Source organism: Aedes albopictus, unplaced genomic scaffold (assembly GCF_035046485.1).
Source record: "Aedes albopictus strain Foshan unplaced genomic scaffold, AalbF5 HiC_scaffold_74, whole genome shotgun sequence".
In the NCBI taxonomy this organism is placed as follows: domain Eukaryota; kingdom Metazoa; phylum Arthropoda; class Insecta; order Diptera; family Culicidae; genus Aedes; species Aedes albopictus.
Window position 1 is genome coordinate 44,855 of NW_026917576.1, and position 18,222 is coordinate 63,076.

At 41.7% G+C, this 18,222-nt stretch overlaps 3 protein-coding genes across 3 annotated transcripts in view; 1 reads left to right on the forward strand and 2 right to left on the reverse strand.

Annotated features, from left to right (window-relative positions):
* Positions 1 to 697: 697 nt before the first annotated feature.
* On the reverse strand, positions 698 to 1,610 carry LOC115263288 (mediator of RNA polymerase II transcription subunit 20). The gene has a single exon (XM_029866438.2). The coding sequence runs from the start codon at positions 1,444 to 1,446 to the stop codon at positions 787 to 789; it is 660 nt and encodes a 219-aa protein (XP_029722298.1). The 5' UTR covers positions 1,447 to 1,610; the 3' UTR covers positions 698 to 786.
* Positions 1,611 to 2,079: 469 nt separating this feature from the next.
* Positions 2,080 to 3,241, reverse strand: LOC109407393 (CDAN1-interacting nuclease 1). The gene is made up of 2 exons (XM_019680401.3): positions 2,435 to 3,241; positions 2,080 to 2,340 (listed from the first exon to the last, which is right to left on the reverse strand). Exons 1-2 carry the CDS (start codon positions 3,133 to 3,135, stop codon positions 2,166 to 2,168), a joined length of 876 nt encoding a protein of 291 aa, XP_019535946.3. The 5' UTR covers positions 3,136 to 3,241; the 3' UTR covers positions 2,080 to 2,165.
* A 3,388-nt stretch (positions 3,242 to 6,629) lies between these two features.
* LOC109416058 (uncharacterized) overlaps positions 6,630 to 18,222 on the forward strand; it is a gene marked incomplete at its 3' end in the record, with an annotated part of 35,340 nt that continues 23,747 nt past the window's right edge. The window contains 1 exon segment of the mRNA XM_062844015.1: positions 6,630 to 6,785.

Here is an 18,222-nt window from a genome sequence, read left to right on the forward strand (position 1 = left end):
AAAAATAAAAAAGGTTGTTGGTTGCTGGATGTTAGATTCACGCAAGTGCTGCTGACGCAGTAAGGGCGTGGCAAACTAGATGTTAGTCACACGAACAGTCGCGACATTGGACTTCTGTGGCTAGTTATTCTACTCTGTGTACGCATCGTTGTGTTAATAAATCTTTAGTTATATGTTATTAATTTAAACTCTAGACTTTCATTCCACTGCAAACCTCATCCCAATAACTCTTGCTTGTTTTTTCTTTCTTTTGTTCTTTCTTCTCTTTCTCCAATCCGTGTTCGAGGGATTTGACAGCAGTGTCACTCTCGTGCCCAGCGAGTTCGGCAACAAATGTAAAAATTACGGCTAGAGCCTTACAATACAGCTGGGAAAACTAGAACATCAGCTGGCCACCATGATGCATGAAGCATTAAATGCGAACCTGGAGGCTTGATAAGTGATCCCCCAACAGGAAGTTTTTGCCGGAAATCGGTCACGAAAATCAGAATAGGTGAGCATACTTTTTATACTAGCAAAAATGTGAATGTTAATGTTATGGAAAACTGTCCAGTCCATAACAAAATTTGCATCATTCCTTGACCCAATATAAAGCTTGCTAATAGGTTATCGTATCATTGCTAATAAGTAATAAATTACAATAAGGACCTAGAGTGTCCATAGAAAAAGGAAGTCATCAGAATCAATTCTGCTCAGGTACCATGGACGTCAGGGAAGACGCTTATTATTATTCTGACAAAAAAACTTATTCATAAAAAATAAGAACTAACTTACCGTAACCTAAGCTTAACCTCTCGGCGCCACAACCGGTGTAGTCTGTTTCCGATAGTTGGTGAAATGCTCCAGATACTGATTGATGGTGTCGATCGGCTGGTAGATGTCGTTTGCCTTCGTATGGTTGGTATTGATATTGATCCTTTGTGCAAAGTAAGCCGGAATCGTGTTGGAGACGTTCGAGCCCAAAAAGCCCTGGAGGAACTCTCGCATCAGCTCCCAGCAACTGGACGCCACCAGGCAGGGTCGGTACTCCACCTCGACCAGCACACCCTTGAAGTTCTGACTCATGGTTACGCTTCCCAGTTTGATCAGGAAGTCCCCGAACTCGAACCGTGGCCCTTTGGATTCGATCTTGGTTTGCTTTTTCGAGGTGTAAACCGGCGAAATGCGCGTCATCAGCAAATCGAACAGCCCGTCCGTAACCAGCGGGATCTGCTTGGCGCCGGTGTCCAGGATGGAAAACACCGAAGCCGGCTGCTCGGAGTTGTGCAGGATGTGGACGGTTTTGGTGGCGCCGATCTGCGGAATGGAGGTGTACGTTTCGCAGTCCACCAGAAAGTGACCGACCTGGACGGCTCCCAGCGCCAGGACGCGCTTCACCAGGAATTCGATTGTTTGCGCGCCCGATTTGTTCTCCACGGGGTACGGTTGCAGGATGGTAACACCCATTGTTTGGGATAGGGAATATTTATCACAAATTAGAGAAAATATCAACGAAAATGAAGGTGCGATCACGGAAACTGTCGAATACCAAACAACACTGACGCTGATCCTGATTGTGCTTCGGTTCCAAAGAGTAGGGGTGTCGTATTTTTTTTTGTGTCGAAATAATCGAATAAATATTGCGCATTAAAATCACTGCACTAAAAAACTAAGAAAACGAATTTATTTAAAACACTTATTTGTTTCCTCTCTCATTCGCTTTTATTGTTGTCGGAGATCGAAGTGATTATCTCATTAGTTTAATTTAAAAAAAAAAACATTTTTCGTGATGTTACGCAAGAAAGTATCGATCGATCCTTGACATCCCAAGTATGGCTCTGACAAAAGTTTGTTTATATTCTAGTACCACGATGTTCGTCCCGGCAGCGCACTGCGACCTTGAACAGCTGTTCTAACAGTACAATCCGACTCAGAACTCAGCAATGAATAACGGAACGTTTATGTTCATTTATATATAAAAATATTCATTCATACAACAGGTCATAGATTTGTATCTAGGTATCTTTCCTTTTAACGCTTGTGTAGTTGTGCTGATGCCTGGCGGTAAATGAGCGACTGCTTGAAATGAAACCACTAAGCTATAGCAAATCTCTTTAGTCTTTATTTAATAAAATTTAAAACATCACGATATACAATTTTTAATCCAAACATTACCACTAAAAGAACTAACTTATTTCATCCAGTACTTTGTTACACGACTCAGGAATATTGAACTTGAGGAACTCGAATTCCTCTGGTCCCGGAAATCGATCCACGACGGTTACGCAATCTTCATTTTCGGCACAGTCTGCTATCATATCCAGGTAACCAAACCAATAAATGACGATTCCACTACCGAACCTGGAATAAAGGATTAGTGTAATTATTAAGATGAAGACGCGAATTTCCCAGTTGACTCTTTACGTCTCAGATTGGACAAAATTGTCATACACACCTATTCCCATAGCTAATCAGCTGATCGCGCACATATTTCAAGTGTGAATCCATATCTCCGAACGATGCCTTGCTTTCGATCCAGTTGACCACCCGTCCTTTGTACATGCAGGGAATGGCCAGCTTGAGGTCTGGTGTTTTATCGTAGCCCGTCCTTCGCAGATCACCCTCGTCGAAGAACACCATGCCCATGTCTCGAGCCATTTGCTTCAGCTTGACCTCGTACTCTTCTCCGATGCAGCGTCGAATCGTGTCCGTTATGGGGCCCTCCATGTTCTCGTTGTACAAACAGTAGCTCACGTTGGCCCCCAGAATGGAGTCCGGTATCAGATCCGGGTTTTTGATCATATTGCCGACATTGGACCGCGTTTTATCGGTGTATTTCCGTAACAGTATAATCCGGCACAGAGAAAGCGGAGGAATTCGCAACGAAACGGACATCCGCAGTAAGACGTCCAACTGGCCGGTGGATTTGACCTTGCGATTGTACTCTGCCAGTAGGTCCTCACCACGGGCGCTGATCTTCCCGTGGCTTTGCCGCAAACGCTGCTGGACCTCTCGCGATAGGATACTTCCGAGCGTTTCCGGGCTATGTTGGGGAAACTTCTTTAGCAGCTCGCGATTGCAATCAATGGACAAACCTCGGAACTTGTGAATAAACTGCTGAATTTCGCTGTACTGTTCGTAATTGAGTATCACCATTTTGTAGTAAATACACTTACTTTTTAACTTTGTGTGTAATAATTGTTATTCAAATAACATAAAACAATAAAATTTCAGCTATTTTCAGCTAGGTATGTAAACCAACAAACTTCTTCTTCTTCTTCTCAATTCTGGTGCTCTTTGCACAGAGCAAAAGAGCGGAAAAATGGCGCAGCGAACTAGCGCTATATTGCCAACGAGTTTTCGTTTATACTCCAATGGAGTTTACTTTCTGGCGAGCACGCCGCGGAACACGACCAAACGTGTTGGTCGCTGCAGTCGTACTCCAAAAACCAACAAACTGACTGGAGAAGAGATTCGAATAAAATCAAAACAAAAACACACCTGCGCCAGCCAGCGAGAAACACGGACGCTGTCAAAACTACATTGAGGTACTAGAATATAAATGCAGTGTTGCCAGTAAAGTATCAATAGGAAGCAATCAGTGAAGTACTAGATTGAAAGTAGTGAGCTGGATTTTTGTATGGTGAGATGATCAGTTCTCCGTTTCTGCAATGAAATGGTGCAAACAGCGTGGGTTCTATGATTCCTTGCCTAATTTGATGCTGTTGAAGCAAAAGTTTGGGTAACTGTGTTGTTGAAGTTGCAAGAAATAAATAATACAACAACACAGTTACCCAAACTTTTGCTCAAACAGCATCAAATTAGGCAAGAAATCGTATAACCCACGCTGTTTGCACCATTTTATTGCAGAAACGGAGAACTGATCATCTCACCATACAAAAATCCAGCTCACTACTTTCAATCTAGTACTTCACTGATTGCTTCCTATTTCTTTACACACGCCCACACGCCTATTTAAAACCACAGACAAACAAACATTTTGATAGCTCGCAAAATCAAAAAAAACGAGAAGCACAGACAAACAGACGTAACACTCCGAACATTTTTCGATTCAAATCATAGTCACGAAAACATATTCGCCCAATGCTAAAAGGCCTATGTTTGGCCGACCACCAACTAGGTGGCGGTAGTGAGCAAACGTCAAACTCGAACAAAAACGATGCGAGCGCCACGGTTGGGCAGTTGGCCAACTATCAAATTTTGAAAAAGACCGTTAAATCGGTGTACGATGTGAATTATCAGAGTGTTACGTCTGTTTGTCTGTGCGAGAAGTATCCCTGATAAAAAATATCATAAAAATACGATAAATTTTATTGTTACAACACCTTTTTTCGAAAATAGGACGCAATCAGTGAAGTACTAGATTGAAAGTAGTGAGCTGGATTTTTGTATGGTGAGATGATCAGATCTGCATTCTGCAAAGAAATGGTGCAAACAGCGAGGGTTATATGATTTCTTGACTAATTTGATGCTGTTTGTGGTCATATGTTAATAATATTGTCGTCGCGGTTGAAACCCGAAGTTTCCTCACACCCCTGCTCACCCCCGACAATCGAGTTTTCTCAAAATACATTCGTGAAAGCTAACGTCGGACCTAGTGCGCTGGACAGCGACCCTGGCCCTCTATCCAGCGCACTGTGCCCGACGTACGTCCGACACACGGTTTAGGAGAAACAGCGATTTTCACGTGTCAAAAATTCCGATTTTCAACTGTACGAACAATATTTACCATGTAATGCATGGTAATTTTATATCCGGGTTCTCTTTTTTTGTGTATAGTCTATTTTACGAAACGACAACAGTGTTGATATTGATATTAACACTCACGGGCTTGGGAACAACCTCCTGTCAAATTTTCATTCATGAAATGAGCGATCAGCTGATCCGAAACGTCTCGTAAAATGACTCATTCTGGAGCTCGATTTGAATAGGTCGTATGTACATTTGTCGATATAAAATTCGATCAGTTTATTTTAGTTATTGTAGCAATAGGGAAGATATTTTGGAGATTTTTAATGATGGAATGGAAGGCCTGTTTTGTGATGATTCTCCTGTATGTATCAACTTTGTCCAATTTCAACGGTTTTTGCTATAATGAGGGAATCCAACTGATCGAATTTTTAATCGACAAAAGCACATACGACCTTTTCAAATCGAGCTCCAGCATTGTTCGTGCAGTTGAAAATCGGAGTTTTTGACACGCGAAAATCGATTTTTCTCCTAAACCGTGATTCGGACTTCCGTCGGACACTGTGCGCTGGATAGAGGGTCAGATCCAACCGCGACGACAATATGAAAAGAGCTAACTGATAGCTGTCATTACTAAACGGACTAGCCTTGGTCTACACTCAGAAATAAAAGTATACACGGAATTACTATTATTTCTGGAGCTCGATTTGAATAGGTCGTATGTACATTTGTCGATATAAAATTCGATCAGTTTATTTTAGTTATTGTAGCAATAGGGAAGATATTTTGGAGACTTTTAATGATGGAACGGAAAGCCTGTTTTGTGATGATTCCGCTGTATGTATCAACTTTGTTCAATTTCAACGGTTTTTGCTATAATAAGCGAATCCAACTGATCGAATTTTTAATCGACAAAAGCACATACGACCTTTTCAAATTGAGCTCCAGATTTATGCATTTTATTCAATTTTATTCCGCATCTCTCTTATTCCCTTTCTGTTTTCATGCGTTCTGCCGTTTAGCCTAGGTTAAAGCGAAGTGATTTTTCGACCCAGATGAAGCAGCGGATAGCATGAAAACAGAAAGAGAGTGAGAGAGATGCGGACACAAAATGCATAAATATCAGAAATTCCGTACACTGAACGAAACTCCCCGCCCAAGATCGACTGAGAGGCGATACGATCACGCCCCTTAACGACATTTGGTCGGAAAGCGTATGGTCCACCGACCGAATGATGTCATCCTAAAACCGGATGACAGTGATATGAAAATTGAATGTCAACCATATGGTCGAGCAACCTTGTTTTTTAGCGATTGATAACAATAATGTCACCGCTATCTTTTCCAAAAAAATGATGTGCTTTGTGACCAGGATACTCTCGCGGGCATCCTTTTCAAAAAAAAAGATGGCATGTCTAAGACATACGAAGCGAAATCGTCAACGACCCGGGTGTCACGATCAAGGAACTTGTTACGCTATCGATGAATAAATTCGGTGCATCTGAGCGGCCTACGCTCTGCAACTAATAATCATTCACACAGCGTGCGTCGACTCATACGCAAACAAGATGATCGTCATCGGCTTTTTAGGATGATTGCCGTATGACTGATTCGTCATTCGAGAACACGATTTTGGTAATTTGGAATGGATGGTCGGACAAATCAGTTGATTTCGGGATGGGGTTTTCGTTCAGTGTATATACTTTTTTATTTCTGAGTGTATGAGCACCGCCGCAAAAACGAAAACGGTCTTGTCCAAAAAGTCCAAAAACCACCAGGTGAAATTACCTCCTTTTTTAACGACTTGGCTCGAATGATCTAGTACTACCCGTAATACAAACGTCAAACGAACTTGCGCTAGTGTTGGTGTGTTGTTGGGAGACAAGACAAACCACGAGCTCTTGGTCGTTTTGCTTCTGGCTGCTGCTGGCTGAATATTTTTCTCATTCTTTCATTTTAGTTTGTAACGAGTAGAACCCAATCTGCGCGACGGGAGTTTTTTCATAAAAAAAAACTATTTTTTTCTTTTCCAAATCGTCGACTGCATTTCGTAACTGTGTTCCGGAGACTATTAGCAAGTGACCAAACGCGAAAAGGTGAATATTCAAGCTCGTTTGTGGGGTTTAAATAGTGCGAGTGCTTGGCCCTCGAAATTTCGAACGGGTGGCTGAGCTGCTGGGTCTGCTGCTGCTGCTGCTGCTGTGGCGGATGTTTGTGAGCGACGATGGATATGAAAATTCGTTAGGCTTAATGGATGTCGTGTCTCTGTGTGAATTGCTCTCGGGTGGTTTCTCATCACACTAGTGCTAGCGTTCCGTGCCTATTTTCGTCGAAAATGCGAGGAAGGCCCGCTCAAGTGAGAAAACAGTGCAGTTGGTGAAGGAAAAAGTCATAAAAATAAAGAAACCGCACCCCGTTCCTTGGGATGGAACAAGCTCATAGGCCGTGTCGTGTGTGTCTAAAGTGGAAGTTTGCACGTCTCAGGTTTGCACCAGAGAGAAGAAAACCCAAAACGCAAGCAAAAAGATCGTGCAGACAACAACGGGAAGGGAAATCTGAAGTCATTTCGGAGTTCCGCCCGTCGAGGGTTGCGTGTTGGTGTGGCTGGTGGCTGGGTACCGACCCATGGTGACCATTGTGAACGAGATTGTAAAAGGAAAAACGGGAAACGGGTTGCATGGTTCATTTGCATGTGTCAAAATAGAAGAAAATATTATTCATGTCTATTTTTCCCCAACATGGAAGCTATGGGAGGGGGAGTGTAGAAATGCAGTGCTTGCAGTTGGAGCTGCCACAAGAAGGTGGATGAAGTGAACGAGTTAGCTAGCCTGTCGTAAGTGCCAGAGAGGGACAAGGAGAACGTCTCACGCAGACGTCGTCGCCGTGGTTGTTTTCTTTACTTTGGTTATCTTCCTGGTCAGCTTCTGTTGGTGATGTTATTATTGGTGTCGTTGTGTGTACATAAAATTAGGCAGTCCTTCCGTCTTTGGTTCTGCTCTGCGATCGTTGTGCTATTGACGAATTGCGGAATGATTGGATAACTCTTCTAGGTACTATTTATGTGAGTATTGTATTTTTACAGGATTCGAAAAAAGCTCTATGTTACACTGCTAAGCTTAGACTGACGAGGTAAAGTAGGTACGCAAGCTTATAAAATGTATTGTCGTCGCGGTTGAAACCCGAAGTTTCCCCACACCCGACAATCGAATTTTCTCAAAATCCATACGTGAAACCTAACGTCGGACGTAGTGCGCTGGACAGCGGACCTGGCCCTCTATCCAGCGCACTGTGCCCGACGTACGTCCGACACACGGTTTAGGAGAAACATCGATTTTCGCGTGTCAAAAATTCCGATTTTCAACTGCACGAACAATAAAAGAAGAATATGGTGATTCACCGCGTATCAGTAACAAGCGCTCAGTATAAATCGATAAGACACTTTGATTCTTATGGAGCAAGGCACATCATCAGGCTTTTCCTTTGAATCATATTTGCAAGAGTTATTCTATCACTTTGAAATTGCTAATCAACTGATAAAAGGTTTGTTGTCTGACAAATACATGATAAACTAGCAATGGACCATATGAATACCGATTCTTATATGTATGGAGTGTGATACATTCAAATATATCTAGAAATTTCATTTATGTTTGTTTTATAGAAATCTGTGGATTTTTGATGACTTATTTAATCTCAGGCTTGTTAACAAATCCTTTTTTCGTGACTTGTTCATTAATTTCGAAATTTGGAGCAGTCACCATAAAGTTCATATTTATGAGCCGTTTCAAATAACGTCATATTTTCTTTTAAACAAGTGACTATTTTAACTATTGTGATAATTTATAACCTACGTTCCTGTGATGTGTACGCAGATGCCATCCTGTTACTAGTCACCGGTAAACACTTGACATATATAGACCGTTTCGGAGTGTGAGTTTTAGGTTGTCTTACCCTTTTTTAAGCAATGGGGGCTAATTGGCTGCTTGTAAAGAGTCTGATCATGTCTAGTTTGAGTAGTGGCTACGGTAAGGATAACTCGAGACAATCTTTAGCAATGATGAATCTTTGCGAACCAATGCAAAAAGATACAGCCCAAGTGGCTGTGAACCTTACTTTCGTAAAGGAAATTTTGATGTAGGAAACCTTGTAAATCCGGTGTTTGCTTCTTTCAGTAAAAATGAAACAATAAACTCGCGAGTCATGCCTCGAGCATGTGTGCTTGTCAACAACGCAATCGTTGTCACACTCGTCTCTGAATTAACCACCAGAGATGTATGTGCTGTCACAATTGATGTATTTATTGGAAACGGCTTCCAAGAAACCTCAACTGGAAATACGCCTATTCAGTTTTTTTCCGCATGATGAACCATCCCCTAGGGACTTACGCTAATTGTTGGCAGTGATGCTAATACTCACCGTATCATCTGGGGCAGTTCAGACATCAACTTGAGTGACTCCAGTTTGATGGGATACTAAAGTAGAAAGGATCTTGGATTACTCAATTTAGTCAATAACGCTTTGCTCTAGTCCCGAGCTGACCAATTGGCATGTGTGAGATAAAGAATCTTTATCTGACCATCGCTAGATCTTTTTGAAACATTCAAATGTTACTTCGCAAACTTTCCGTTTCAGGAATTCCCGGTTCCAACTGGGATCTCTTCACTGATTTGGTTGCGGCCATATTTCCTGGATATTCACCATCCATTGACACTCCAAGTGATTTAGATGATGCCGTTGACACTACAACGACCTTCATCATGGAAGCTTTTAAAGAAGCATGCCCTCTAAGGTCTGTGAAGATCACAAGAGAAACTCTGGAAACAATGTAGAAAGAGGTGGAACAGACGATGTTCGGCAGGTTCGGAGGCTTTCAGGTCGGCTCGCAAGGCCCACAGGAAAGCTCTCCGGTCTGCTAAACGACCCGGCTGGAAAAACCTTTGTACAAATGTTTCCAGTTTGAGTGAAGTCAGTCGGTTAAATAAAATCCTTGCGAAATCTAAGGATTTCCGCGTGAACGAACTTCGTTTGCCAAATGGCGATCTGACTTCCTCTGATGAGGAAGTTCTGGAATGCTTATTCAGCTCACACTATCCTGGATCTGAGACTCCTGGATGTGTGGATATTCCATCTTCGGATGAACCTGATGTCTTTTCTTGTAGCTACGATTCCCTGGCATCGGCTCGGAGTATTGTAACTATAGAATCGATTGAGTGGGCACTTCATAGCTTTGCTCCTTTCAAATCTTCTGGGGCAGATGGGGTTTATCCTATTTTGCTTCAGAAGGGATTTGATTATTTCAAACATGTTTTGAAAAAAATACTTGTTTGCAGTTATGCTACAGGGTATATTCCCAAATCTTGGCGGGATATTACTGTGAAGTTTATTCCGAAAGTGGGTCGTGCGTCGTATGAAGAAGCAAAGAGTTTCAGACCTATCAGTTTGACCTCTTTTCTTCTGAAATGCTTAGAACGCATTGTGGATCATCACATCCGTGATGTTCATCTGGCCAACGTGCCTCTTAATGTGAACCAACATGCCTACCAATCTGGTAAGTCTGGTAATGCTTTCTAGATATCGTAAATAACCTTGTGTAAAAGAGTCACAGTTCTTTTACACAAGGTTATTTACGATATCGAAAAAGCATTCGCTCAAAAGCAATCTTGTTTGGGTGTTTTATTAGATATCGAGAGTGCCTTTGACAATGTGCCTTTCGATGTCATATTAGAAGCCGCACGGAGTCATGGTATATCTCCAATAATTTCCAATTGGATTCAACAAATGCTCAAAAACCGATATCTCTTCTCGACATTGCGTCTAGCAGGGATTAGGAAACTGAGTGTTTGTGGATGCCCCCAAGGGGGAGTCTTGTCACCGCTTTTGTGGAATCTCGTAGCAGATACGCTATTGAGGCAACTCAATAATAGCGGTTTTCCTACTTATGGTTTTGCCGACGACTACCTAGCATTGTTAGTTGGTATGTGTATCACCACCCTTTTCGACCTGATGCAGGTAGTTGAGGGTTGGTGTCGCCAATATGGCCTTTTGGTTAATCCGAGTAAAACATCTATTGTTCTTTTTACGGAAAGGCGAAACTGTAATTGCGTTCGACCTTTTCGTTTCTTTAATTCTGAAATCGATGTGACGAAACAGGTTAAGTACGTTGGAGCCATTCTTGATTCCAAGCTTTCCTGGACACCTCACATTGAGTTCAGAATCAAGAAAGCTTGTATAGCCTTCGTGCAATGCCGGCGAACCTTTGGTTCAATTTGGGGTCTAAAACCCAAGTATATCAAATGGATCTACATAACTGTTATTCGGCCAATATTGACCTATGGATGTCTTGTGTTGTGGCAAAAAGGCGAAGTTAGAACGGTTTAATCAAAATTAGGCCATCTCCAAAGGCGTTGTCTGGAGCGTTCTCTTCAACTCCCACGGCAGCGCTCGAAGTTCTCTTTGACGTTGCTCCACTACACATTCATCTCAAACAAGAAGCACTTTCTTGCACTTACCGTCTACGGGTACTCGGTCTACTAGAGGAAAATCCTGTGAACCGCACATCAACACACACCTCGTTGTTTCCACTTTTGATGAATTGGGATAAAATTGTCCTTGCTCCAAGTGATCTTACAATTACTTGTAATTTCCCATATAGGACATTTTCCACGAAATTCCCTTCCCGGGAAGAGTGGACATCTGGATATCTGGAAAGAAGTATTTCAGACGGCATCGTATGTTACACTGAGAAGGGAGCCTCTCAAAAGTCGAGCAGAGGTTTCTGGTGTTTATTATCGTGAGCTAAGGCTGCATCAGTCTTACTCACTTGGTAGAAATTGCACCGTTTTTAAGGTCGAAATCTTTGCTCTTATGTACGGAGTGCAATCAGCACTTCAGCAACACGTAATGGGCAAAATAATATACTTCTGTTGAGATAGCCAGGCTGCTATTAAGGCCGGACGGGACGGTGGTTGAGTCGTCCGCCATTGCTCTGTTGCTAGTAAGATGCAAAGCTCAACTTCTACTTCATATTAGGTATTGACTAGAAATTTGATCGTTCATTTGCTCACTTGTGGTGCACAATCGACTAAAGTTTCAGCTACGTCAGTGCAGTGGAAATTGATATTTGCTTCTTCAAAATCGCGAGGCAAATTGTTAGAAAGAGAGGGAAGATAGAAAAAATTACACGTCGTCCCGTGCGGCCTTAAAGCACTTGCTTCGGCCAACTCTAGCACAGCTAAAATTTTTGAAATTTAAACTGGATGTAAATCATAAACACTGTGATTTTACACGAATTGAAAAGATAATTCGATTTGAAATTCTATTAAAATCAATGCACATAATTGGAGCATGGAAAAAGACGTAATAATGTAGCTTTATTCACATGATATTACTTCTCAATGTAAAATTCAGCACATTTTTAAAAATAAATCAACATACATTGGCTTTTAAATCGAAAAACATTTACATTTACATCATCGTGTAAAACTAAACGATTTTGAATCGCAACGGAAAAGGAATATGGCTGACGCGTTACCCAGTCTTCGATTGGTTTTGTTCATCAGCGGCCTTCTTAATTGGTTTCGTGAATTTCTGCTGCTGATTCGTGATTTAAGCATAACGTACGCGAGTTTCGTGTATCTTACAGACTACCTTATATACAAATATCTGCAGGTAGGTTCCATCTAATATTAGAATGCAAAATTTATTCTAGTTGGCATCGAAACTTTGCTTGCTTTCAGATACCCTCAATCCCGTCACAATCGGGAAGCCGGGAGACTCTGTCTAATCCGCTCGTCCCCACACGCAGCTATCGGAGTAATTCGATAAATCATTCAATCAAAAATCAAAATGAAGTGAATTAATAAATCGTCCACAAGTATCCTTCCCAAAGCATGTTTTGTTTTTTTTGCAACCTGAAATCTCGGGGGAGAAAATGATGCTGCTTTCTTGTGATTTGGAACAAGTGGGAACGAAACAGAATAGGAGAACCAAGCGCGTGGCGCGCTTCGAGTAAATTTCAACGACGTGTAAATTTACACACGTTGTCTTTCATTTCAAGCATTGTAAATTACAAGCTCGATGTAAATTTGCGTTTATTTTGATGCTCCAAATATGTGCATCGAAATCAATGCAAATTTACACGAATGTTTTAAGTGTGAGGTCGAAGTTAGTTATCGCTTGTCGAATTCAAAACGATGAGCTGAACTCAGCAAATGCTGTTCACCTTCTATGGGTACACGGAAAGATCGATGTACACAGAGCAAGGAGTGACTTTCACGCAGCGATCGAAAAGACAAAAGATTTCATGCAAACTTGTGTGAAATTTTTCGCAAATTTGTCTAACAACGGATCAGCACATTTTTTGTGCTGATCCAGTCGTACACAAATATGAGTGAAAAATCCTTTGTCTTTTCGCAAGTTACTCATTCGCTGTGTACTTTCGTTTAAGGGTGTACCTGACCATTCTTCCATCGCTGAAAAGAAATGGCATTGGAGCATTACATGACTTCATTGGCCCTGAGCCAGCTATTCCGATATCGAAGTGTTGGGTAAAGCTTCAGATTCACACCTGGGCTGCCCCTCAACACAGACAATACTAGAATAGTTTGGAGTCATGTCGTCAAACCAAATTGTATTGTAGGGAATCGCGCCACTTGGGCGGTGGCTTCTATATTCGTCTGTTTTCCACTATAACTCAGTCAAATTTGAACCAATTAACACAACTTTTGGAATGTGCTGAGATAGGTATAGTATCTACCCGTGTACAACATTTCAAGTCAATTGGTTAAAAATTGACTGAGTTATAGTGGAAAACAGACGAATATAGAAGCCACCGCCCAAGTGGCGCGATACCCTACTAAGCCATCTCCAAGGGTGACGAAGTATCTTACAAATCTGTCGAAGCAGAATTGCAACATGCTGGTCAAAGCATTGACTGGTCACTAACGACTCAGCTACCACATGGCAAATGTACAGCAAGCTGATACATTTGTACGTGATAGCCATAGCTGTGAATCCGATTATGGAACTTCGTATCATTTGATACACAACTGTCCAGTTTTTGCGCAGCTGCTTTTCTGAGTACATTTATCGAGTGAAACTGACTCCAGAAACCACAATCTTCAGAATGTTCTGTTGTTCTTAACCCGCTGTGGTAAAGAGCTATAGGCTCCCTTTACGCTTTGTGGGTTATTATGCAATGGCCTTTCAGGTAAATGATAGAATAAGCTTTTATCATGGCGATGGCACAAATTTTCCGAATTGAGGATAACGTGCCTCTGGAGCCGACCTAGATACCTGATACCTGGAGGCTAATATATTTGACCAAAAACAAATCAATGATCAAACATATGGTTTGACTCAATCGTATTTTCATAAGTGCCGAACTGAGGTTTATTCAGTTCATTCCTTGTCAAATGGTTGACCCTGTATATTGAGCTTCTCGAGAATTTTTAGCATTTCGGCAAGTTTCTCTTCAACCTCTAGGTTGCGCGCCAGGGTATAATTTGTGTTGGGCACTTTGCGACGATTAACTCAAATCCGCACACCAGCGCACAATTTGCGCGCCGATTGCCTATGCGCCAAGTTTTTCACTAGCCAAATCACTATTAATCAGTGGTTTAATGAAGTAAAAGCGTTGTTACCGTCAATAATATCTTTGTTGTACATTATTTCCAGACATAAAGACGTTCAATGTTTTAGACAAAAAATGGAACCGAACCCTAAGAGAGATAGAGCTCTTGGCGCGAACCATTTTGACACTTGTTTATTTACATTTTGTATGGCGCACAGCCCGGCGCATGGGCTGTCGGCGCACCAGTTGTTGGCCGGTATGCGGATTTCAGAAAAGATTCGCAATACTTGATGCCTTAGGTTTCGAGTACACAGGGTCAAATATTTGACAAGAAATGAACTGAAGGGGCCAGCATCTGTTTGACACTTATAAAAATCTGATCGAGTCAAATCAGATGTTTGATCATTGAGCTGTACCTGTGCACTCGCGCCTTTAGTTTTACTGATTTGATTTGTCTTATTTTAAGTATACGATAACAGTTTTGTAGAACCTTGACGTAAAACGTAACTAACTCGAAAATGGAATGCTTAATTTTCGTCACGCGAGCATTTGTCTTTTGGTGAGTCTTCTTCTTGTGGTGAGTCAACGCCGTAAACACCAGTATCCGCGTGAAGCACTGACGACGAATAATTTATTCCGCATGTTATAGGAACGACATGTCGCTGCATGTCACTCACCATTGGATGTCGTCATTAGTGTCCATGAAGTTGCAAATTGATTCACCAAACCTTCAAGTTTCAACATAAGATCCGCCAGGCGTCCGTCCAGTCGTGCTCGATAGCTACAACAAACCTGAGTGAACCGAAAACCGAACGAATCGCTCACACCTTCAATCAATCTATACGCTGCCTTACCTGCATAATATGATGCAAGCGTGGTGTCGCGGATACCATTTATTCACATGGGCTTCCCATTCAACACGTAATTTCGCCTTGCAAGTCTTATAATTTACGCCGCACCAGCTGTTTTTTCTTCTTCGTCTATAATCAATAAACATTGTGAATGTGCGACCATTTTTCTATTCCCTATTCAAAGCGGTGGTCGTCGGTCTCCTTTGCCGTTTTATTAATGCTACTTAGCTAAGACTTATACTTAGGTACCTACCAGCTTGATTCACAATATGCGATGGTGGTGCCGGTGCGGAGTGGTCAGTGGTAAATAAAAAGCATAACACACGCCATCCGTGTATTTTATATGCATACTTGCTTCATTGGCCCTGTTGGGAATTTGTGTAAGCATTAAGCAAGCATTGCTTGTGTATTTTCTTGTCGAGTTGTATTTAGCTATGTTTGCACCCTTTATAAGGTGACATTGTATCTGGCCTGAAATGTTATTGTTTATGTTGATTTTAATGATATACAAAATTTTTGGCAGAATAATGCACTGCTAAATGATGCATATTATGCAAAAGGTAGTGTAGTACCTCAATAGGGCCCATATAGTCTATGTGTCTATGTGGAAAGACCATGCTGAGTGTGATGGGTTCGATCATCGGTCGGTCCAGGAACTTTTCGCAATGAAAATTTCCTTGGCTTTCTTTGGTATAGAGTATCTTCGTGCCTGCCACATAATAAACACATGCCAAAATGATCATTGACAGAGGAAGCTCTCAGTTAATCACAATGGGAGTGTTAAATAGTGTAATAGTGTTAAATAGTGTAAGAGTGTAAATACTATGCTGTAGAGTAGACTTTGTCCCAGTTATAACGTCACGTCAAAAACAAGAAGACAACATAAAATACCTCAATGACTCCGTACACATCCTTATCATAATAAGTTAAAAACTGCCGAAGGTCATTTCTTGTTATTTCATTCAATCATTGATTATGTTGAGCAGAAATGTGAAGATGTAGAAGAAAAAAAAGTTTTCGGGCACTCAACTTAGAATTTACTGACGCATAGATCTCCTTCCTTAGGAGTAGGCTCTGTCCCGCCAAGAAAAAAAAAACAGCCAAGTCAAACCCACACTTAGTTACGGTCAACATCAAACGATAATTATAATCATATTCCAAAAGTGGCGCTAAGAAGGTGAAACTATTATTGTGCTCTTACAGTGCTCGCCATACCGCAGAGACGCCACCACGTACAAGTGGAACTCGACAATAGCAAATGGCTTGCCTCTTGAACCTCTTGAAAATAAGTATACGCTAAAAGTGAGTGGGTGGGTGTCAAACTGTCTGACGAATTCGGCAAAAATAACTTGCCAGCCTGAACGAAGGTGGCTCAGGTTGTTATGAAATACTGTCGTCCCGTATTCGGATGCAAATGACCGTAAAAATTCAATGCAGGGAGCGTTATTATTATACCCTCTGCGGAAGTAAGTGCTACTGCCCACCAAATGTGATTGAATCCATTCCAACGGAAGTCCAAACCTTTGGTGAATGAAAGTCACGTACACGCTGTTGTGCAACGGAAACTGAAAGTGAGTGTGTTGAGTCGGTATTGGATGTCATTGAAACCATCAATGCTTTGCTGACTTGAAATTACAGATCTTAGAATTTACTTTATAATGAACATTAGTGGTTCAGTTAAGTAACACACTTCTATTACTTTCAGTCCTGAGCACCCATAGTGGTGCAGAGGGCCGAATTGAAAAATCTCCATCCTGGGCGATTGCCTGACATGGCCTTGACCTGTGGCCAGGTCTAATTTCTGTCGACTTCCTTTATTTCCTTGTTGATCCTGCGCCGCCATTAGCCATTGGGTCTTTCTCTGCTGTGATGTTCTGCTGGGTACCAACCTAACGCTTGTTTGCAGATTTCGTTCCCGCACCTGCGTACATACCATTTTTTAATGTTTCCAGCGCAAAAAAAACAGCAAGATAAATTGCTGAATTTCAGCAACATTTTTGTTGAATTTCAGCACAAGCTGATCAACTGTCAACATTATATTGCTGAATGGTTCAACAAGTTGAAAAATAATGGCTGATACTCAGTAAATTAGTATTGCTGAATGCAATCAGCACAAAAAAAAACAACAAAGTTTGCAGAATAACAGCAAAAAAGATTTACAGTGTACAGGGCCCATATAGCCGAGGCGGTAAACGCACGGGTATTCAGCATGACCATGCTGAGGGTGACGGGTTCGATTCCCGGTCGGTCCAGGATCTTTTCGTAAAGCAAATTTCCTTGACTTCCTTGGGCATAGAGTATCTTCGTGCCTGCCACACGATATACGCATGCAAAATGGTCATTGGCAGAGGAAGCTCTCAGTTAATAACTGTGGAAGTGCTCATAGAACACTAAGCTGAGAAGCAGGCTTTGTCCCAATAAGGACGTTACGCCAAGAAGAGAGAGAGAGAGAGAGAGTGTGGCCGACCCACCTCCACTTACCCTCCCGAATTTCTGTTGCTATCGGCCTTTGATGACATCGACGATGGAGCTCCACGTTGGAGATCCAATTGTCAGGCCACCATGCATGAATTTTATACCGCAGACATCTATTGACGAAGACTAATCTGGTTGTTTTTTCATATATTTCCTAAACTCGCAAAAGCAGCCTTCGCCTTCTTGATCTATGCACCTATGCAGTGTTGCGAATACTCACTTGCAAGAGTGATACTCACTTACTTCTATCTCAGTCCAGAAGCATGCTATCAAAAAATTATGTTTGAAGGGCTTTTAGATTGTAGTTTAATCTAAAAGTTTGCCAAAAAAAGTAAAGGTCGCAGACGCATACCATAGTTATGAGAGAGCTGTGAGTACGAGGTGAGTAAAATTCGTGTAATTTATACTCACCTCGTACTCACAGCTTTCTCGCGGTTTTGGTATGCGTCTGCGACTTTCACTTTACTTGGCAAACTTTTAGATTAAACTACAATCTTAAAGCCCTTCGAACATTATTTTTTGATAGCATGCTTCTGGACTGAGATAGAAGCAAGTGAGTATAACTTTTCGCAAGTGAGTATTCCCAGTGTCGATCTTAGTGCCACCATCGGCCGCCATTTGGCTACCAAGATATTG

What these genes read in the sequence shown, in the direction of transcription:
- LOC115263288 (XM_029866438.2), bottom strand. Translation starts at nt 1,446, where the DNA reads ATGGGTGTTACCATCCTGCAACCGTACCCCGTGGAGAACAAATCGGGC.
- LOC109407393 (XM_019680401.3), bottom strand. Translation starts at nt 3,135, where the DNA reads ATGGTGATACTCAATTACGAACAGTACAGCGAAATTCAGCAGTTTATT. An exon ending in CTGATTAGCTATGGGAATAG is followed by an intron (nt 2,341 to 2,434) that starts GTGTGTATGACA and finishes CCTTTATTCCAG; the next exon opens with GTTCGGTAGTGGAATCGTCA.